At 41.1% G+C, this 22,698-nt stretch overlaps 1 protein-coding gene and 1 non-coding gene across 2 annotated transcripts; one reads left to right on the plus strand and one right to left on the minus strand.

Moving 5' to 3' along the window:
* Positions 1 to 19,884: 19,884 nt before the first annotated feature.
* LOC128586644 (26S proteasome regulatory subunit 4-like) lies at positions 19,885 to 21,434 on the plus strand. Its single transcript, XM_053592644.1, has one exon. The coding sequence runs from the start codon at positions 19,901 to 19,903 to the stop codon at positions 21,221 to 21,223; it is 1,323 nt and encodes a 440-aa protein (XP_053448619.1). The 5' UTR covers positions 19,885 to 19,900; the 3' UTR covers positions 21,224 to 21,434.
* Positions 21,435 to 22,136: 702 nt separating this feature from the next.
* Positions 22,137 to 22,243, minus strand: LOC128586897 (U6 spliceosomal RNA). The gene has a single exon (XR_008380354.1). It is a non-coding gene; the product is annotated as a U6 spliceosomal RNA (small nuclear RNA).
* Positions 22,244 to 22,698: the final 455 nt, after the last annotated feature.

A 22,698-nucleotide genomic window follows, 5' to 3' on the forward strand; every position in this document is an offset into this window, starting at 1 on the left:
TTTTAAAGAGTTGATTGTTTGTGCATCAGTATTTTCTTCTAACTTGGGCAGGTTCAGGATTTAGGGTGTCATGGAGAAAAGCTGCAGTCATCCTCTCAATAACTTCAATTAATTTAAAAGTCCAGACCCAGCCAAGGGTATCTACTGCTCCACACTTCATGGAGGTAAAATTTCTTGTCTTTTGTCTTTCCTTCCCCATCTCACTAGCTCATTCAACCACTTCATGGTATAGGATAACATGTTTGCTATCCCAGCATCATGGCATGGTCAATTCCCACCCATTGGTGATATATAATAGAGTCAGTAAAAAAATTGTTTTTCAGAAAAGAAGGCTCAGTTTGGGGGTTGGCATAGAGATTTCAAGATTTAAATTTAATTTAATTCGTGTTTCTACAAATTTATAAAGCCCAGAATCCTGTCAATTCCATAGGCAAGTTTATAATATTAAAATAAGAAAAGATTTGAAGAGCCCAGGAGCTCACAAGAGTAATATAGCATTTTGTTATCTTAATTTTTAAAATATATTTAAATAAGAATTCTTTTCAAATTCTCTTCTGTATGTGTGTTTCTTCAGAGAGTGGAAATAAAGGGAGGAAATCTCTATGTATTCAATGTCATTTCCTTGGAAATTTAACTTGGAACTAGGCAATAACCCACAGTGACTTTATTTCAAATTCTGGCTCCATTTCAGCCTTTAAAAGTTGTTCAGATTCATACAACTTGAGGGACTCTTGTTTATTCAACATTGTGGCTTCTTCTTGTCTTTGAAAAAAATCAGAAGTAGAAGGAAGATGGGTTCTCAAAAAGCACAAAGCTTAAATGGAGAAATCCACCTTTCTATCTACCTAAGACAGGCAAAGACAAAAGCGATTATCTTTCTAAATTCTGATTGCAACCAGTGTTTAAAGCCTTCTTTTCCTATAAGTATATTATTAAATCTCAATATAGCAAAACTGGTTTGTTTAGAGTTAATCTCTCAGTTCCCCTGGCTTTATAAGGCAACAGAAAAAGTAACCAACTACTATTTGTGAAATAAGTAATGGAGGAAAAACAGAACTTCCATCAGGAGAAAACTTACCAAATAAGTCCCTATTATTTAATACCATTAAAAGCATAACCTGCACGGTGCCTGTGGCTCAAAGGAGTAGGGTGCTGGCCCCATATACTGGAGATGGTAGGTTCAAACCCGGCCCCGGCCAAAAACTGCAAAAAAAAAAAATCATAAATAATAAAAAAAAAAATCTAAGCACTAATGTTGGTATACACTGAAAAAAAAATAAAATAAAAAATATATATAACCTATGTCTGTAGGGTCTAATATAGAAGGTGGCTGTAATATATTTTCCAACTCTGACTTCATTTTCCACCACACTCTCCATTACCTATGAGGTCACAGTTATGATAGTTTTCTTTAGGTCCTTTAAACATGCCACTCTTTTTTTTTTTTTTTTAAATAATCTACTTGGCTTTTCTTTTTTCTTTTTTTTTTTTTTTATTGTTGGGGATTCATTGAGGGTACAATAAGCCAGGTTACACTGATTGCATTTGTTAGGTAAAGTCCCTCTTGCAATCATGTCTTGCCCCCAGAATGTGTGGCACACGCCAAGGCCCCACACCTCTCCCTCCTTCCCTCTCTCTGCTTTTCCTTCCCCCCTCCATGACCTTAATTATCATTAATTGTCCTCATATCAAAATTGAGTACATAGGACTCATGCTTCTCCATTCTTGTGATGCTTTACTAAGAATAATGTCTTCCACTTCCATCCAGGTTAATACGAAGGATGTAAACATGCCACTTTTATTGCTACCTCAGGGCCTTTGCATCTGCTCTAGTGCTTGGGACACTATACCCTATGATTGTCACATGGTTGCCTTTTACTCATCATTCTTTTTTTTTTTTTTTTGTAGAGACAGAGTCTCACTTTATGGCCCTCGATAGAGTGCCGTGGCCTCACACAGCTCACAGCAACCTCCAACTGCTGGGCTTAAGTGATTCTCTTGCCTCAGCCTCCCGAGTAGCTGGGACTACAGGCGCCCACCACAATGCCCGGCTATTTTTTTGTTGCAGTTTGGCCGGGGCTGGGTTTGAACCCGCCACCCTCGGTATATGGGGCCGGCACCTTACCAACTGAGCCACAGGCGCCGCCCTTACTCATCATTCTTATATCTCCTCAGTGAGGCCATCCCTAACCACCTAGAGAAAGCATCCACACCCTTCAACCCAAATGAAAGCCATGATCTCATTGGCTTTCTACACCTCCCTCACAGCATTTGCTATTCTGAAATTACTTCCTATATATGTGTATTTATTTATAAGCTGTATGGTCTGGCTCCTGCCTTTAGAATGCGTCATCTCAGGTCAGAGCCTTAGTCAGCTTTGTTCACCTCTTTATCCCCAACACTTGGTAGAACCGCCCAGCATCAGGCAGACACTTGATCAACACTTGTGGACAGATTAAGAAGAGAATGAATGAATATAGCCTTAGGCAGGTTGTTTAAGCTTCCTTAGTTTCCTCATTGGTAAAACAAGAATAAATAGCACTTACTTCAGGATGACCCTGTAAAAATTAAATAAGAGAATGGCTATAAAATCTCATACAGCACCTGTGTATAGCAGCTGATCAATAACTGTCAGCTCCTTTCCCATCTTCTCTCTTGGTTTCCCAGCTGCGCCTCCGGGCTCAGCATGGCATAGAAGCATTCCTGCCTCCTGCCACCCAGAGTTGCTCTTGTAGTAAAGATAGACCCCATTCCACAAGAATAGATATACAAGGATATAATTGCATCGTTTCATAATTTGATTTAATTTTTATTATGAGTCTACGTCTCTGTTAGGTAGCAGAGAACTGTCTCAGTCAACTGAGGTTTTAAACTCTCCTTGTTCCCTGGTCTGTGCATAAATGTCAAGGGACTCACAGAGAGCTAAAACCGAAAGGGGGCGATCAGTTCCTGGTGTTGACTTCCCCTTTTGCACCCTACTGCAACAGAAGTAGAGAGATTCCAGGGGCATTTGGGAAGGAGAACCAACAGGGCTGCCAATGGATTTATATAAAGGGTTAAGGAATGGGAGGAATAAAGGATGATTCCTAGTTATCTAGCTCAAACAACTGGACATATAAGGGTGTCATTTATTGCAATGGGAAACAAACATAAGGAATTTAATGCTGACATAATTTAAACTGGAAATGCTTACGTGACAGGAGCTATCCCACAGGTGACTGAAGCTACACCACTAGAGCCCGGCCTGCCGGGAACGGATGCAGACTGCACAGGCACCACTGTGGAACCAGGAGAGCAGGAAAAGGCACACGAGAGAAGAAACCCCTGAGTCAATAGTGACAAGTGCCATGATAGACGGATTTTAAAAATACAGAGTTATATAGTTTCTCAAATCACCCAAAGCAAAAGACCCTGCTAATATCCTGCCTAAGTTTGTCTTGTGCTGCTTACTGGCAGTGCTCTGCCCGGCCTCCGACTCAGGCCTGCCATCCCTGAATCCTGCAGCGCACCCGCCGCTGTTCCTTTGGTGTGTGCCTCCAGCCCAAACTAAACCCTCCGGTCATTGATTAGCATATGTTACGACTCTCAAATCCAATAAGGGTCAAGACTGCTATAATTTCTAAATGACATATTACTAAAATCTGTTATATTAAGCCCTCCTCACAGGAGTAAGTCAGAAACTATCCTTCATGCACAATCGCTGAAGGTCAAGGTGATAAAAAAAAAAATGGAAGGATCTCTAAGCTCTAGGGCCAGGGCCTATCAAGAATGAAACTAGAAGCCCTTCTGAGAGCCCATAGCATAGGTAGAAAACTGCTCCACTCAGGTGGAACCTTCTGTAGGCCAGAGAAATGGTCTGGTTGTGTGTAAACTAAGGAATGTAGATGTATTACGGGTTGCCCAAGATTCTCTGAATTATATATGTAACAAACAGGGTAACAAACTCAAAGTCCCTGTGATGGCTTCCAGGCCATGCGCCCCTGTCCCTTTCCAGAAGAAGAGGTACTGCCTTCCTGGCCTTACTTGGGACATGAGAGTGACCAAGTTTCACACCTCTGGAAGTATTCTTCTTATTAAGTGGAATCCTCATACCAGGAGTATGTGGGTGGGCGTTTGTCTTCTATTTTTCTCCCACCAGATCAACCTAAGATGAGGATTATAATAGATGGAAGACAAAATACATTGGTTTATAGTCAATTCAGATGCAATCTGTTAGTATAAATAATGGCTAAAATGTGGTGGAAAAGCCATCTGTCACTTTAAGGCAAACATACAGTTACTTTTAAGAAAAGTAGCTTGGGAAGAGTAAATGTATCCCAAGGCTCTCAAGCTTAGGAGGCATGTGAAGAAAAGGAGTTGAGTTTTTTTCACCCAGAGGATAAATCGTGTTGTCATGATTCCAGGTTTCTGCTTTATTTTGTTTTTTGTTTTTTTATATATCTTATAAGATAATTCAGTTTAGGGCTATACCCTTGTGATTTTTCTGGTTCCACGAGGATATTTGAACAAGTATGATCTTTAGTGAGGCAGCATATGGCCAGGTACTTTGTTTGCCATTGTGCACCTGTGTACGTGTGTGTTTGCGATATGTAACACACACACACAAATGCTCATGCACATCTTTTCAGTTCTAAGTCCAAACCCTCTTTGTAAATTAACTGAGCCTGGAGAGTTGGAAACATAACAACAGCAAAAGGCTGGAGCTCGCAGCCACTGCTTGAAGCTGCATATGACACAAAACTGGATTATAATGTCATTCACTAACTGACAGATCATTTAGTGTCTTGGAAGAGCCTGTTTTCACACTGCTGAAGCTCTCACAGGGGAATTCCGTGTGGGCTTCTTATTGTCAGAGCTATTTTTCACCCAATTTGTTTCCAAATGATGTCTAACCTGAGGTCTCTCCACTGAGAGAGGTTTAAGCCATGATTAATGAGGAGTGTTTGGCCAGGCCCACCTGGGAAATGGCCCATCTGCAAACTCAGGTAAGATGTGGAGGCTTACAAGGCCTCAGCTTGTGAACGGCAGGCAGGCAGCTTCCTGCGGCTGGAGGCTTCCTCGCAGCAGCGCAGGGCTGTTCGATATTAGCAGCATAATGTTTCAGGAGGCGCTGGAGACAAGTGTCACTCTTGCTGTTTTTTCCCTGAGATGTTCGTGGGGGAAGTGCTCTTGGTCTTCATATGAAAAGAAAAATTTTCTGTTTCTCAAGTTTGTTAATTCTCTTCCAAGCTTTCACGCATGTGTATGGAAATATAAGCAAACAGACCTGGACACAGGTCTCAAAGATCTCTTGTCCTTTGAGGATCAAGCAAGAGTTAGATGTATAATATTGGGGTCTATTTTGACATGGTACGTGAACCTGTGTGATCATTTTTTTTTTGTTTCATTTTCCTAAAATGAACTGCTCTTTGTTATATTCAGACATGCCTGCAGAAAATATATTTTCTATGCATAAAAAATATTTTTAAAAATCCTTTTCTCTATAAATTAAATACTAGGGTATCTGTATATTTTAAATACTAGGTCAATGAATCATTCCCTAGTAATCTGAATAACTGAGAATCTTTGGAAAGGAATATCCTTTTACTAAATATTTAAAATATGAAGACTAGAAAGCCATGCTTGTTCTAAGATAAAATTAGATAAGCACAAATGGGATAAGGAATTCCAGATTCTTTTATACTTAGCTGACAAAAATGAGGAAATGGGTGAAACATAGTCATTCTTCATACCCAAGTCCATCCCTTCCCATATTTAGGATGGACAACACATTCTAGGCTTTTTCTTTAGATTGTCATTAACGATGACATCCCACAATTCCATCTGTCAGGACTGAAACTTAACAAATCCAACTGTCTCCAAATAAAACAGATTGTTTGCTGGGAACATTTATGACCCATAAAAAGTGAGTTTAATCTGGCAAAACATATCTTCTTGTAAACAACCAACATTCCCTGAATCTCACCAGCTGACTTTGAATCTATCTATTCCTCACTTGGCATTTGGCCTCAACCAAAGCTCCTTTGATGGCATTTTGTACCCAACTGTTATGCAAAAGATGCTTTCCATTGAGTTGGTTCCATAACCAGACACCAAAACAATCCCACACTTTCTTTAACTACTTCTCTTGCCAACAACATGTTTACCATGATTTAGATGTCTATTATACGCATGAATGACTTGTCTACTTAATTTCATCAAAAAATGAACCCTCATAAGTGGCACAGATGCTGGTATGATGGTAATCAAATTAGTTTTTGGACAGGTTTATGGCCACTTGCTGTCAGTTAAGCTCTCTTTTTGGCTATCTTCACTCCTAATACAGTTTTGATGGTGATTAATGGCTCAATTAATACACAGTTTATGTTATGATAGACCTAACATTATGGTCTCATTTGCTGACCACAAATGATAATAAACTTGGTAAGATTCAGGTCCACAAAATATTAGCCGTACATCTACTGTTAGACTCTTACTTCCTTGAGCCTACTATATGTATACTTAGTCCCAACCAAGAGGAACACTTTATTAGTGCCAAAGCCTTTTTTGAAGTTAAAATTCCTTCCATGATCTTTCTCCTTCCTTTTCCTTGTTACAGAGATATTGTTTTTGTAAATTATTCTCCTTAGCCCTGTGTTCCATCCAAATCCTTTTCACTCCTGGTCTTACTTGCTTCCTCTAAATCGTGAAATCTGTTTTATATACAAACATTTTTAAATTTTCACTTATATTATTTCATTTATTTGACTGCTTTAAAATTTTTCAAAAAAATCTCTATTTATATCTTCTGGTAATCATTGTCTTTAACTTCTTCCTCTCCCTTCTGACAATGTACATCATCCTGTTCATGATTTCCATCCTATTTCTTGTATTTCTCTGAGAGTAAATTTTAAATTAAAATCTCTTGTGAGTAGCACAGTTTATTTGCATTCACTTAGCTGAGCCGCTAACAGGATGAGTACAAAATGGGAGCCTTGTAAGCTAAACTATGGTAAACACATTTGGATTGTTTACACAGCTTTTTTATGTTTAAACAAACATGGTTTTTTATAATGAAATTGAGTTTCCTCCTGCCCATATTTGATTTTTATGTTCATCTGTGCACTTGCCTGAACTCCGCCCACTTGCTGCTATGCAAATACAGATTATGCAAATTTTTGTTTTGAATTGGGTGAGCTGAGCAGATGCCCATTTCAGCATAAACAGTCTTCAGAAAAAAGGTTTGAATAGACAAGTACCATTGTAAAAATACCTAAATGGACATAAAGATTAATGTTTTTTTCCACATGAACAAAAATGTTAAGGATGTCTCTTTCACACTTGTGAGGAAAAGCTAAGGTCATGTTCTAATATGGCTAAATGCTGAAATTCAATTTCTCATTTAATAATAAGACTGCAGACTAGACTCAATCTGCTGTGGTCAATCTTTGAACCTATTAATTTATTGTAAACCCTGCTTCACTTAAGTAAATACGATTTCAACTGTCTAGCAAATTGTCTTTATCTAACACTAGTATCTCTGCTGATGGATTTTTTAAAACTTTGCTTGCTTTTTGGTTATTACCACTCAAATTTACTAATATAGAAATGGTTTCATTTGTATTTATTTACTACAACGCCTTAAAAAGATAAGCTTAGGAGACAGGTATAAAACTATGCAGAAAGGAGTTAAAGATGTGATCTTACACATATTACAAATTGCTGTCTGAATTTTAAGGAAGGCCACTGACTAAGGTCATGTCTCACTGAGGCATCTATCTCAGAAGAAGCGATGATTCCATATTGACAGCATTGCAACCTCAAGAGTTAGCTAGAGGATTGGGATGACTTGACACTCAGCCAGAATGCATCAGAAAGAAACAGCTCAGCATACCATGGCAAAATTTATTTACTATACCCTATGAATCATGGCCTTTTCCCATTTACTAACGTCTTTAGAGAATTCTTGAAACACTCTGGAAGACTGGCACTTTTGCAGATTTCCTGATGTAGGCCCTTTGGATGGCTCTATGACATTGGACGTTGGACCTCTTGTATCTCCACATACATTAACGGATCCCGCTAGATGCTCAGGGAATGTTTTGGAGGTAAGTCTCCAAAGGGATATTTGGATATCAGAAAATGCATTTGATGCATAAGGCAGAGTTTCTAGTCGGTAGAGATTTCAGGAGTCTACCTCAGCCTTACTAACACAGCCTTACTCACCAGCAGCAGTAAAGTGTTAGCGAAGATCCCTTTCGCTGCTGATATCCCAGAATGCGCTATGACATTGGTCCTTGCTCAGTGTCACTCAGGTGCCACTAAGACCTTAATGGCTGCCTTGGGGGGCTGACCTACTCTACATACGTCTTCTAGTGCCCTTTTGGTCTGCAGCCAAAAGTGCTTCTCCAGGATGACCTGGCCCTATGTAAGAACCTGATTATTTACCAATTAAACCCTATTCTCTTTCCCTGGGGATCTTTATAAACACACCTTCCCTCTCCATGTTCATTCAGTCACTCAGTCATTTAGTCACCCATTTCAACAACAACCAAGCATCAGGCACTCTGTTATGGACTAGGGATTTTAAAAGGAACAGAAAACAGTCCCTGTCCTACCAACCAGGATTCAGTGTTGGGGGAAACTCAGCAAGCAAACAAATAATTTTAATTTTACATGGGAGTTGTGTGGCAGGTGCCAGGGACAGGAAGGAAGAAATAAATATAGCTCTGTTTGGAGAGTCAGAGTACTTTTCCAGAGTACTTCGGGGGAGTGAGTAGTTCTCTAAGAAGGACAAGAAAGGGTATGCCTATTCCTCATCCTTCTTTCCCCTGAACAACCTTGAAGATCTCAATTTATTCAGATAAACAGCTGGAGATTCTGGGTAAGTGAAGGATTGACCCGATATTAAAACGTGTTCTTTATATTACATGGCATTGTTAAAACAGTCTTTTTATAGACTGTCCTTGTCTGGATCCACCTCCTTGGCCTGACTGTGTTGTGAACTGATGATGCTTCATAAACTGATAACAGCGCTTAAAAAGCAGAGTAGGAAAATGCTTGCCTTACCGGCTCACTGCCATACCATGAACCAGGTAATAACACAAGGAAGGAAATTATAGCTTCTATCCTCTCTGTTTCACCTTACAAATCCCTTTACAATCCCTTAATAGGAACTTGTCGATTGGACTTGGCAGTTTGGTGGTCCTATTAAAAGCACCAAACAGCAATTTATTAAATGATGTCTTAGTGGCCTTCAATTGACAATACATTTCCCAATTTTTTGTCTTTTAAATTGAACAGAAAGCAGAAGGAAATTAAGCCCAGTGAGAATAAGTTGAAAAGTGAAATGAAAATTATTTTTCCATTTTAAAAGTCCATTTACTTTAAGTACCTGGGTTACAAGTATGGATTCTAATAACCTAGGAAAAAGACTCAAGCTAGAAAAGTTAGTAGGTTATGAATCAGTGGGTTATAAAGAAAACTGCTACTTCTTTTCTTAATGAAAGGATACACATAAATGCTATAATCAATAACGCATGTGCATTAACTCAGCATGTTTCATCAAGAAAGTCAGGGTTAGAAAGATACATCACAGTTTTTCGACACACACACACCAGGAGCACGTTGATATGCTTCCATGTTTCTATTCTTTATGCCCATCTAAAAGTAAAATATTTTTCTCCACATCTCACTGCGTCTACTTCTAAATCACAAGACAAGGAACATGGTGCAGGCACAGCCTTGATCATCCAGGGACACTCAAGACAACGCAGAGAAATAACACCAGTATCTTGATGGCCGGAAAGGATCTAGAATCTCTAGGGAGAGTTGTTCAACTAAGATTCATTAAGTCTAATTCCCACAGTGCTAAACGCCAGGTAGCACCTAACACGAGAATGTTTCTACTGCTTGGCGTCCCATGTGGATTGGTAGCAGAAAACCTGCACTGGGGTTGGTGAGTCCTCCAGTTTAATCTCCACTTCTCTGCCCTTCTCTCTACATCCTCTCACCTTCTTCCAAGCAACCCTCTTTTTTCACCAGCAGGGCCTCCTATAGTCCTCTGCCTACCAAATCTTCCCCACCCTTTAGGACCAAATCAAAATCTCTTCTGTGAGCCCTTCCCCAGCCCCTCTCACGGGATCTCTTGCTTTTCAGAACACATGTGGCACCTTGTTTTTGTGCTTTCATTTGACATTTATCATGTATCACTTGATTCATTTTATGATTTCTAAAGTGCCATAAGTTCTCCAACAATGTAGCAAATTCAAGATGAAATCTTCTCTAGTATTCTTATACCCCTGGGCAGTAACTATCGCAGAACTTCCACCCCTGGCAAAGTCCAAACTCTGTGTTGATTGGCATATTCTGTGGCCACATGTGTATAGTTCAACTTCCAAAAGCATTTAATAACGTTAATAGGGTGGTCTCTGGCAGCTTTTAAGGAAATTTGCCTGCCCAAAGAGATTGACGCAGATCCTAAATCTGCTCCTCCCATGATGCGCCAATTGTGTCAGAATTGATGTTCTGTTTAATTCATTCTCTGTCACCAAAAATTACTTTTGGGCTATGGATCAGGTTCAGTTTTATTAAATCTATCCTACAACCTCTGGCTCTAGGATGCAACAAGGAACCTGGAAGCTGTATCGAACTTCAAGGTGGCACTATGAATGAAACAGACTTATTCCTGAACTCTTTAAAGATGCAGTTAGTAAGTCATGTTAGAGATTACAGGTAAGTTTCAGACCCAACGCAGTATGGGCTGGTAATTAGCCTAAAGTCATTTGTCTGCAATCAGACAAATCTTTATTCAATAAAAGTTTTCCCTTTGGAATACTCAACTAAACCTGTTACTCTGGCAGTACTTTACCAAATGATGCCAATATCAACCAAGAAGTAAGGAACAGAATTTGGAATTAGCTTATTCAATTTGGCCAACTGTCTCAGCAACTACTGGAGCTCAGAAAGCAATAACCCAAAGCTTGGTGCTTTGACATGTTGAATACTTTGAACCAAGGAAGCAACCTCAGAACCAAGGTCTCTCTCTGACCTTCTCTTGCCCCCAGCCCACCCCTCTATAGACCATATGCACAGGGAGAGTTCTGTCTCTCAAGTTTCCTCATCTGCCTAAGGATTAGATCCAGCAAAGAGGGAAACAATTGCCTTCAGTTCTCTTACTGACATATTCCACTAACCAAGGAAGACTGACTTCATATCACAGAGGAAGAGAATGAAAATCAAACACCATCCCTAAAATCCAGATGAACACGGTCTCAAGCCACTGTCTGGTCTATGGGCTCATTCCTCTCTCCTAAAAATCACATACTGCCCCTCTAAACTTGCCCATACCCTCGTTTCTCTCTCTTCCATGAGGAAGTTATATACTTCTAGGTCTCATTAAGTTGGGTACTCACCTTCCTGTGATGCCCCCATGCATGTAAATAAATTCGTTTGCTTTTTCTCCTGTTAATCAACCTATTGTCAATTTATTTCCCAAACTCAAGCATAATACCTCAAGAGGCAGGATTTTTTTTTTCACCCCTACACAACAATGTAGCAACAAGCAACACCCTGAACCAAAAACATTTCAAACAATGGCAGTGGCGCCTTCCTTTCTGAAGACCAGGTCTTGTACCTACCAAAGTGTGAAGTACCATGCAATGTGAAGGTCAAAGATAATTGTTAACCTGCCAACACTGAAGTGACGGCTGCTGCCATTCTCTGCTAACTGAATATGTCTAGGTAATATCAGGAAATCCAAGGGAATATTTTCTGGAGCACTTAAGTGAGGAGGGGGCAGATGGATAGGGTCACTTAGCATACACTGCTCCAGCAACCCTACCTCAGATGACAAGATTTGCAAGATTTTAAGCAGTTACGATAGTTCTGAGTTCTCTTGGGCAAACAGCCACTAGCCAGGCTTCAGTGTTAAGACACTGCTGGCTCTGAGGTTGAGTAGTAGAGACAAGGGAAGTTGAAAAGACCAAATTCAAAAATGAATCTGGGGATTGAGAAATTCAGGCAGGTGCCAATGACTGGGTAGCAGCAGGCTGGAGCAGTTCCCCAAGTCTCTCGAAAACAGGTACAGAGCAGTTTTCATGGGGCCTGTTGATGCCTTCATGGATATAAAGGAAATTATTAAAGGTGTTTAGTCAACATAGACAGAAGTGCTGGCTTTGCCATCTTACATATTTCCAATTCGCTATCCATATCCCATTTTATCCTTTGTAATAAACAGATTCAGAGACTCATCTGGACTCCAATTCTTTCTTTCACTTTCTTAGGGGTAGGTATTCCTTTATTTCTTCTACATATTGCCCAACAAATTCACTCAATTTGACCTTTGGTAAAAAAAAAAAAAAAAATTCTTCCAATTTATCAAAATTTATTTATTTTCTTAATATATAAAACTATTCATTCATCTACACTTATTAAATATTTTCTAGTTCCTACATTTGCAGATTAAAATATTTTTGAAATGGCCCCCTGGCATATAATAACTTTAGGAGTTTACATACATAGTATTTTGTAGAACATTTTATTAGTATTAACCCTGAAATTTCCTCCTCTTACCATTAAAATTATACTTTATAACACATGAAAATTTATCCATTAACTTAGTTCTATTACAGATTTCTTTACTATTAATAAAAGCTGTGCTTTTAATCATATAATTTAAACATGTGGCCCCATTGTCATTACATATAAATACCTTTTTTTTTTTTTTTGTAGAGACAGAGTCTCACCGTATCACCCTTGGTAGAGTGCTATGGCATCACACAGCTCACAGCAACCTCCAACTCCAGGGCTTAGGCGATTCTCCTGGCTCAGCCTCCCAAGTAGCTGGGACTACAGGTGCCCGCCACAACACCCGGCTATTTTTTTTGTTGCAGTTTGGCCGGGGCCGGGTTTGAACCCGCCACCCTCCGTATATGGGTCCGGCGCCATACCCGCTGAGCCACAGGCGCCGCCCCACATATAAATATCTTTTTAAAAACCTAAAAATTCAGGCGGCGGAATTTATTCAACACTTCACTTACATAATGCTTGGTGAGTTTTGGATTAAGGGTTTTAAATTTTATGCATATTCATTAATTAGAAAAAATTGATTTTTTTGTGAGGGGGAAACACAACTTGCTTAAAACGTCTCTTTTCATACTCCTGAGACTTGGTTGTTTCTTGGGTTACTTGCTTTAAGAGTCCGAAAGTTTGGCAGTTTATCCCTAAATTACTTCCAAAGATGTCATTGAGAATTCTTTTCCCTTCAAAGAGCCCATAGAAGTGTTTGCTGGTCTTTGAAATTTGTTTTGTTTTCTGTGGGGGACTATAATTATCACCTGATATTTGGGAATTTGAGTTCTTTCCAAGGTCATAAAAAGTCAGTGTGCCTCATTTTGAAAGTTTGTGGGTAGATGTATGTTCTGCCAAAGTTGATCTATTAGGAGCATAAATGACCCTCGTATCTCAGTCTCGTTCATGAGTGGGAGCTGCTGAAGGTGAATTCAGGGAAGGGGCATCCTCCGGTCCAGACCTCTCCCTTCCTGGACTAAAGCCCTGAAGCCAAGCTTCCATGCTGGTGGGGGCTGCAGGCTCAGAACAGGAGGCGAGGAAATAAGGAACACCACACAAAAGGAAAAGTCTTCAAGATTTTCTTATGCCTGTTCTGGTGATCTACAAGGACATTTTCATTCATCTTTAGCAAGGTTCGATGTGTACTATAAGCTTTTCCTTCCAATTTATTTGTTTGCCTCCTTAATATCTATGAATGTACTTGAATAAAACTATCCAAAAAGAAATAAACAAACAAAAAAACAACCTTTTCTGCATCCTCTACCTGTTCTGTTTATGCTATTTACAGATCCCAAAAAGCAAAGAAAGCTGTTCTTCAGATGGCTAAAAGAGATCTCATGTTTGTCACTAATATTTATTAATTCCTTTTTTCCTGAATGTGTAACTTAACCTTATGTAAGTCACAAGTAGCATTTGATCTTATAGACTCATAATTTAGGAGGTTAGTGGTGAAAGAAACTTGTGTTCAGACTTGGGTCTTTACTGGGTTGTCTCTTTGTCTTAAGGACAATCATTACTGAGGAATCAGACTCTCAAAATCAGTGTTTTGATAATACTGTTAAGGTCCAGATCTGCTTATAACCATAGAAAACATTTAAAACATTCGTTAAACTCTAAGAAAACCCCCCTCAAATTGCATTTGACAGCAGCAGCTTTAACTTTTGGCACCCCAAAGATTAGATTTTGCTTCTTCCATTGTTGACCCTGGTGGTTTCATCTGTAATATGTATACTGACTGTTTGCAGCCTGGCAACAGCTCCAAGGAGTGAGGGGGCTGGAAAACTATAGCCCCTTGTTAGTTGCAGTCCAAACTTCAAAGGCTTTGAGACACTGAGTAGACAGGTTTCAGCAGCCGATAAAGCAGCCGTGCAAACAAAAGCCAGCTTCCCTCTCACCGAGGTGTCTCCTGATCCAGGGTGGTTTTCAGCCCACTTTTTTCTTTAATTTGCAATGAAACTCCTGGCAATGAGAAAGACTCATTCTGCCCACGGTTGTATGCCCCCTTGATTCGGCATCAGAGGGAGAGATGGGCATTTATGGCACCATAAATCAAGGGATAAACCATACATGAGCAGCTGGCACATGTGCTAATAACTATAATTATTAATCATGTCAATTTCACACCCTTCAAATTTATGCTATGTGCTTTCTGTAGGAAAGCCATCCCTGGCGCCTTGAGCTGTTTATGGTATGAAAATATGATGTGCTGATGGTCTTTGATAATTGTCTTATGACAGTATTGATCTGCCCACAATTGGGTTTGTGGGGCATCGAAGCCCTGCAAAGTGGTTGTCCTTGTCTCCTGGTATATATCATTGTCACACATCCCCCATTGTTAGTGAGTGGCGTGAATTACTTTCAGCATTTGGCCAAGTCTCTAGCTGCTAGGTCACCATTATTCTATCCTTATGTCACTGTGAGGACATTTACTTTGATGTTTCCTTTGTACCACTTCGAAGGCAAAATCCTTTAATTTCAGGACGGTAGCCTGCAGCAGGGTTTCAGAAAGAAAAGACACTACAGGTTTGGGTGGGCAGTGGCCCAAAAATATGGAAAAATGTGCTCCCTCAAAGAAAGGTGATTTTTTACTTGCCCCGTCAAGGCTTGTCTGCCTCAGAAGAGGTGTGGCAAATGGCGAGCTCGGGACTCCAAGGATTGCCAAGCCTGGCGCTCATTAAATAGTCCTTTTCAAGGCAACCCAACGTTGCTGCCACACACCAAATTATGAATCTCTGCTTGTGGGACAGATGGTTAAGCTAAGAAATAAGACCAGCCCAGGGTGAGCAGGTATCTGTGACCAATATGGCTGGTCCACTTCAAGCGATTCACCCATGTAGAACCATAACCTGTCTTCAAAACAAACCTCTTCAAGACCAAGAATGAAACAGCACCTTGATAGTTAATCCTCATGTTAATTTACTTTGCAGCCAGACATCTCAGAGGGGCTGTAAGTGCAGAGTGCATGGGACTCTGCCCACTTGTTGGGAACTCTGCACAGCCCTCATTGGGCAGTGTCAAAATCGCTCCTGCTGTCTCTACAGCTGCTCTGTTCCAATGACCCCTGGAAGGTTCTGGGGATTGTTAGAAGAGATTTCTATTAATCAACCACAAACCGACTGTTACAATTTCACACTTTTTTTCCCATCATTTCACACATTTAATGAATTTGGGTGTCTTTTAAATTCAAAACATCTACAATTGGCCCCCTCCTTCAAAAAAAAAAAAAAAAAAAAACACGGAGAAAAGAAAAACCCTTCTTTACCACAATAGACAGCAGCAAGACAGCAGCCACCACTCTGAGGCTGAGTTCCTGAAACCGGCCATTTCACTCCAAGTGGCCACCCTTCCCGGCGGCTTACTAACATCGTTCCCAGGCCCAGCAGCCCCTGCAGTGTGTTTTGTTTCGTTTTATTTTGTTTTGTTTTGTTCTATCACCAATGAGAAAACGTGCAACTCAACTGAAGTTTCAATTGGTTTGTGATTACTAGAGTTAGTTATTTCAGAGAGTTTCTAGGCCAGACTGGAGTTCAAAATTAAATCTTCCCTAATTAAAAAGCAAGCCCTCTCAAAAACCCACAAAATTCACCCTATGAGAGCTGCCTGAGACTCAGCATTCATCAAATTCCCCTTGCTCCAATGTTCATACTTCCCCAGGCTATAGGCCAGTGGAAGACGGGGCTCTAAGATCTAAGTTTCACAAAGCAGAACCTTGTCAAACAAGAAACGTCACTCATGTTTGCTTCTTAATCTCTACACTCAACACGTCTCATTTCTCTATAGTAAATTAGACCCTTGTATGTGGGTCTAATTTACTAGAATTAGAAGCCCTAGAAGCCCTAACTGCAAACCCAGGCTTTGGCTCTGAGGGGCGGCTCTCTCCAGCCTGTTCAGTTACCTCTGCACCGAGACCTGGGGCCTGGATTGCTCTCTAGCAACCCCTGCTGGTTGACATTGAACGCCAGAAACTAGCCCAGAGGACTTAGCTCACCCTCACAATGAAGGGAAATACAATGTGTCCGGGTTAAGGAAGAGCTGGGAGCCCAGGAAAAGGCAGGGTAAAAGCATTTCACGTTTTCTTGGTCTAAAGCAGCAAGAAAGGGAGGGTCAAATGAGATCGATAGTGATCTTTGGATCTATCTATGAAAATCACAGTCTCTCAGTCTGTGGAAATCTATAGTTTTCCCATAAATGTCATTAGATTTTATTATTGGTTATAAATTACTGAATACAATGTTTATCTTCCTTCATTTTTATGTTTTCTCTGTTTTTAAAACGTGGCTGCTCTTTGGGGCCATATGATTACTTCCATGGACCCTGGGCACTTTCCCCTTCCTGGGCCTCTCCCACATAATGGCACCATATTGTTACATGACTTTAAATATGTCAACATATTTTTTTCTTCTGGTAGGTAAATTTTAATCAATTTTTGTGGGCCCCTAAATATAATTGATTTTTCTGTGTCCAGTGGAGAAGGCAGACCTGCTCTCTTCTCATTCCCCTGAGGCCTCTGGAGTACTTTCCTTCTTCAAGTTGCCTTCTAATTTAAGGACATGTTAGTGCTGCATTACTTGTTAGCTAAGATGCTGGTTCTAACTTTTTTAATCCATTTTTTCATATACCTTTTAAAACAATATATTGCTTATTGATCAGGAAGCTGCCCAAGAAGCCAGCTATTACTTTGTGCTCAGCTGGACTTGGTTTTGCCTCTCGAACCTCCACCTAATTTCTGGCGTGCTTGCTGCTCTACCTAGACACATTTGGACAAAGTTGCAGATGGGCTTACTCACACACACACACAAGCATCCCGAACGCACAGCCACCAATTGGTTCTGGAAAACACACAGCATTTCTCTTCTTTTGATTTCAGTGACTCCAGGACTTAAGAAACAAACCCAGGAATTTAATCTCTTGCAAAATTTTTCCAGAGGCAAATCAAGAAAACAGGCTTTCTAGCGATCTGAGCTGCTGCTGTTCTATGATGAAGGTGGTTTGCTTGAAGTGAAAGGCTGCTACGTAATTGCACTGAGCCCGGATTTGGTGTTCCTGCCATTCAGCAAAGGCAGGCTACTAACCTCGGAGGACAGTATCATTTTGCTCTAAAAATGAGATACCCGAGTTCAACGGACTTTTTTGTGTCCTTTTGAGGATGGCTTTCCCTCTGAAATATCAGAAAAAAGCACAATTCCCTTCAGCTGTCCCCTTCTGTGGGTTTTCCCGTATGAAACTGTGCCCAGCCTGCTGCTTTGCACTTTGTTTTTATGACAGGAAAAAATGAATTTCTAATGTGTGCTACCTCTGCCAGCTGCAAGGACGCGTGCATCTTCAGTCACCAGGCACCCCGGGGGGACCGAGCCTGAGTTAGGTGGAGGGCTAGGACAGAAGGGGGTCTCTAGGTGAAAACATCTATCTCTTTCCCTTTGATAGCAGCGTGGAGATGTTAAGAACAAAGGCAAATTTAAAAAGACACTTGGACTGGTTCGGTGCCTGTAGCTTGGTGGCTAGGACACCAGCCACATACACCGAGGCTAGTGGGTTGGAACCTGGCCCGGGCCTGCCAAACAACAATGACAACAATAACAAAAAATAGCCGGGCTGTGGCAAGTGCCTGTAGTCCCAGCTACTTGGGAGGCTGAGGCAAGAGAATCGCTTAAGCCCAAGAGTTTGAGGTTGCTGTGCCACAGCGCTCTACTGAGGGTGACACAGTGAGACTGTGTCTCAAACAAACAAACAAATACGCTTGGATGGATGGGAAGGGACCGATGTCCATCATTGAGCACTTGACTGTCATGCAGATATTTCATTAATTCTCATAGAGCTTTCTGATACTGTGAAGGTCAGAGAGACCAACGACCCTGCCCAAGGCTGCACAGTTAGTCGGTGGCTGAGCACTAGCTTTTTCTTCTCTAGTATACTATTTTAAATTATGCATTGCATCATAGTAAGGAGAAGTTGGTTACTCCCTACCCTGACCTATTATATGATGGCTTTGTCCATGCTTCTGACAGCATTTGGTGTTTTCTTAACATCCACTGAGTACATGCGGGTGGGTCAGCTCATTTTTTAAACTTGCCTAGCCCTCTCCAGAATTGGTGACCCATGCAAGAAAGCAGCTACACAGAAGATGGATACAAAGAGCAGAAAAAAGTTCTTAGAGGGAGTGTATTCCAGCTGCTTCATCTCTGAAGAGACCTCAACTCAGGCCTTCGGCATTTCACATTTGACTTTGCACAGCTTCTTAACCAGTGATTCTTTTTCACTCCAGGCCTCTATACACACTCAAGTGAAATTTCAAAAACCTAAATGAGATCCATCTCATTCTATTGCTTTGTCTACTGAATAATTCTACCAGACTTTTATCATCCATGGCAAATTGCTCTTTGCCCCTCAAATTCATTCTTCCCTTTTTGGTGGACACCCTCCACCCCCAGCTAGAGGCAAAATTTCCCAGCTTTCTCTGTGGTTATGTGGTCAGGTGACTAAATTCTTACCCATGGAATGAGCTGAAATAATCTACACACTTATTTAAAAGGAAATTGCTGCCTTGGCCTCTTGTTCTTTCTCTTTCCCATGAGCTGACATGTGAATCCGTCCAAGACCAGCTTCAACCATGCATGTAAAGTCAATACCCCACAGACTGTTGGGGCAACAGAAGGATGGACCCCATTTCTGAAGGATCACATGGAGAAAAGCCACCTTGCTCCTCAAAACTGTTGCTCAATTCAGAAATATTAATAATTTCTGTTTTCTTTAGCCCACCACAGTTTTGCAGCTCTAAGGTTACCTTGACTAACACAGGATTACCCATGCCAATAGGATTTCAGCCTTCCTTTCAATCTATCAGTGGCCACATTTCCAAATGCTCCTTGTCCTCCAATTATGAGTTATAAATCTTTCAATTCTATGGTAAGACTACACATAAAAATACTTTATGGCCTTTTGATGGAGGATGTTGTTAATTGCTTCCCCATCACCCATTTTGCCTTTTCCTGGCAACAATATTTGGATGTTTCCTTGTGGAACTTAACTTTCTCCCATTCTTTGTCCTGTGATTAGGATGGGGTTGACTCACTTCCAGTTCTAGGGATAGTTCTTGATTGGATAAAGTTATTGAAGTATCTCCCTCCTGCTGGGGCTCAGGAAACAATGCTCCAAAGTATGGCACTTTGGCGTGCTGGGTGCTTTGAACAGAAGGACACTGGAAGGACTTCAGAGGCAAGAAGCTCTCCCTGACCTTTTCCTACCTACGTCTTCTCCTCCCTCCAGTTTTCAAAAGCAGGGCATAGAAAGTAGAGCTCTTCTCCCTCAAAGCAAGCTATAAAACCTAGAAATGAGATCGAGCGGCCGAGGCAAGATGGGTCAAAGTCAGAGTGGTAGCCATGGTCCTGGAGGTGGCAAGAAGGATGACAAGGATAAGAAAAAGAAATACGAACCTCCTGTACCAACCAGAGTGGGGAAAAAGAAGAAGAAAACAAAGGGACCAGATGCAGCCAGTAAACTACCACTGGTGACACCTCACACTCAGTGCCGATTAAAATTGTTGAAGTTAGAGAGAATTAAAGACTATCTTCTCATGGAGGAGGAATTCATTAGAAATCAGGAACAAATGAAACCATTGGAAGAAAAGCAAGAGGAGGAAAGATCAAAAGTGGATGATCTGAGGGGGACCCCAATGTCAGTAGGAACCTTGGAAGAGATCATTGATGACAATCATGCCATTGTGTCTACATCTGTGGGCTCAGAACACTATGTCAGCATCCTTTCATTTGTTGACAAGGATCTGCTGGAACCAGGCTGTTCAGTCCTGCTCAACCACAAGGTGCATGCTGTGATAGGGGTGCTGATGGATGACACCGATCCCCTGGTCACAGTGATGAAGGTGGAAAAGGCACCCCAAGAGACCTATGCTGATATTGGGGGCTTGGACAACCAAATCCAGGAAATTAAGGAATCTGTGGAGCTTCCTCTCACCCATCCTGAATATTATGAAGAGATGGGTATAAAGCCCCCTAAAGGGGTAATTCTCTATGGTCCACCTGGCACAGGTAAAACCTTGTTAGCCAAAGCAGTAGCAAACCAAACCTCGGCCACTTTCTTGAGAGTGGTTGGCTCTGAACTCATTCAGAAGTACCTAGGTGATGGGCCCAAACTTGTTCGGGAATTGTTTCGAGTTGCTGAAGAACATGCACCTTCCATCGTGTTTATTGATGAAATTGATGCCATTGGGACAAAAAGATATGACTCAAATTCTGGTGGTGAGAGAGAAATTCAGCGAACAATGTTGAAACTGTTGAACCAGTTGGATGGATTTGATTCAAGGGGAGATGTGAAAGTTATTATGGCTACAAACCGAATAGAAACTTTGGATCCAGCCCTTATCAGACCAGGCCGTATTGACAGGAAGATCGAGTTTCCCCTGCCTGATGAAAAGACTAAGAAGCGCATCTTTCAGATTCACACAAGCAGGATGACCCTGGCTGATGATGTAACTCTGGATGACTTGATCATGGCTAAAGATGACCTCTCTGGTGCTGACATTAAGGCAATTTGTACAGAAGCTGGTTTGATGGCTTTAAGAGAACGTAGAATGAAAGTAACAAATGAAGACTTCAAAAAATCTAAAGAAAATGTTCTGTATAAAAAACAAGAAGGCACCCCTGAGGGGCTTTATCTCTAGTGAACCACAGCTGCTATCAGGAAAATGGGAGTTTACCTGACCCCAGAGGGATGAGGTTGGAGAAGCTGCCTAGAGTTGTACGTTTTCCACTTGACTGATATTAGCAAACATCCTTTGTATCTTTTGGAATATGATGTATAAGCTGCCCCTTGGGTGGCCTTCATCTGCTGGTCAGTGTGCAGCACTCTGCTTCCCAATAAAGTGGGCTCTTGTCACAGACAAAAAAAAAAAATAAAATAAATAAAACCTAGAAATGTCATCTCTGAGCTCCCTTCTCTCTGGACCCTCAAGTGACAGGTATTCTGCCTTACACCAGAGATGGCTGAGAATCACCTGGACAAAAAGCCTTGCCAGTCTCCCCTCAGTCTATTGCCATTAAATCATAATCACATTGCTATGCGGCTGTCCAGTGCTCCTCAGACCTAAGTATACAAAATAGTTTATGCTCGGTTCTTGACTGTTTCTGAAGTCTCCTGTCTCACATAAAATTTTGTTAAATTCATTTGCTGTTTTTCTCTTGCTAACCTGTTTTTTGTTATAGGACACTCAGCCATAACCCTACACTTCCCATTAAATACAATGGTAAGTTCAAAGATGAGTAGATAATCCAATTTGATCTAAAGAGCAAAAATGAGTCCTAAGACGTGCCACATTTCCCCCCAGATGTGAGATCTGGAACTGCTGTTGCCATTTTGTTACCATGAGCAGTCCCAGCCTAACCATGAAGGAAAGCAGAGCTGAGGAGTCACAGAACACTGAAACCGGAGTCATGGTGAGATTGTCTGAACTCTGAGTAATGACGCCAGAAGACAAACGTGCTCATATTTTGACTGCAGCTAATTTGAGTTGGGCAGTCTGTCACTTTCAACATAAAAACTCCTAACCTCCTTTGGAAAGAATCTTTTTTTTTTTTTTAAATATGGAATGCTTCACGAATTTGCGTGTCATCCTTGCGCAGGGGCCATGTTAATCTTCTCTGTATCGTTCCAATTGTAGTATATGTGCTGCCGAAGCGAGCACTTTTTGTTTGGTTTTTAATGCTCTTCCCTGTCAGCAAAATTCCTGTTCATTTTTCAAAGTTTGGGTTATCTCTCACCTGCTCTGTGAAACCTTCCATGAGTCTCTGCCAGCCCCACATCCCACAGCCAGATTGGTTTCTTCTTCTCTCAGTCCTCTCAAAATGCTTTGCATAGATTTTATTATCTTTGTCATGTGCTATAACTATTTACTTAAGAGTACATCTTGGGCTCGGCCCCTGTAGCTCAGCGGCTAGGGCACCAGCCACATACACTGGAGCTGGCGGGTTTGAACCCAGTGCCTGGCAAACAATAATGACAACTACAACCAAAAAAATAGCTGGGCATCGTGGCAGCCTCCCAGCTACTTGGACTTAAGTCCAAGAGTTTGAGGTTGCTGTGAGATGCGACATCATAGCACTCTACTGAGGGCGACATAGTAAGACTCTGTCACACACA

Source organism: Nycticebus coucang, chromosome 5, assembly GCF_027406575.1.
Source record: "Nycticebus coucang isolate mNycCou1 chromosome 5, mNycCou1.pri, whole genome shotgun sequence".
Classification (NCBI taxonomy): Eukaryota; Metazoa; Chordata; class Mammalia; order Primates; family Lorisidae; genus Nycticebus; species Nycticebus coucang.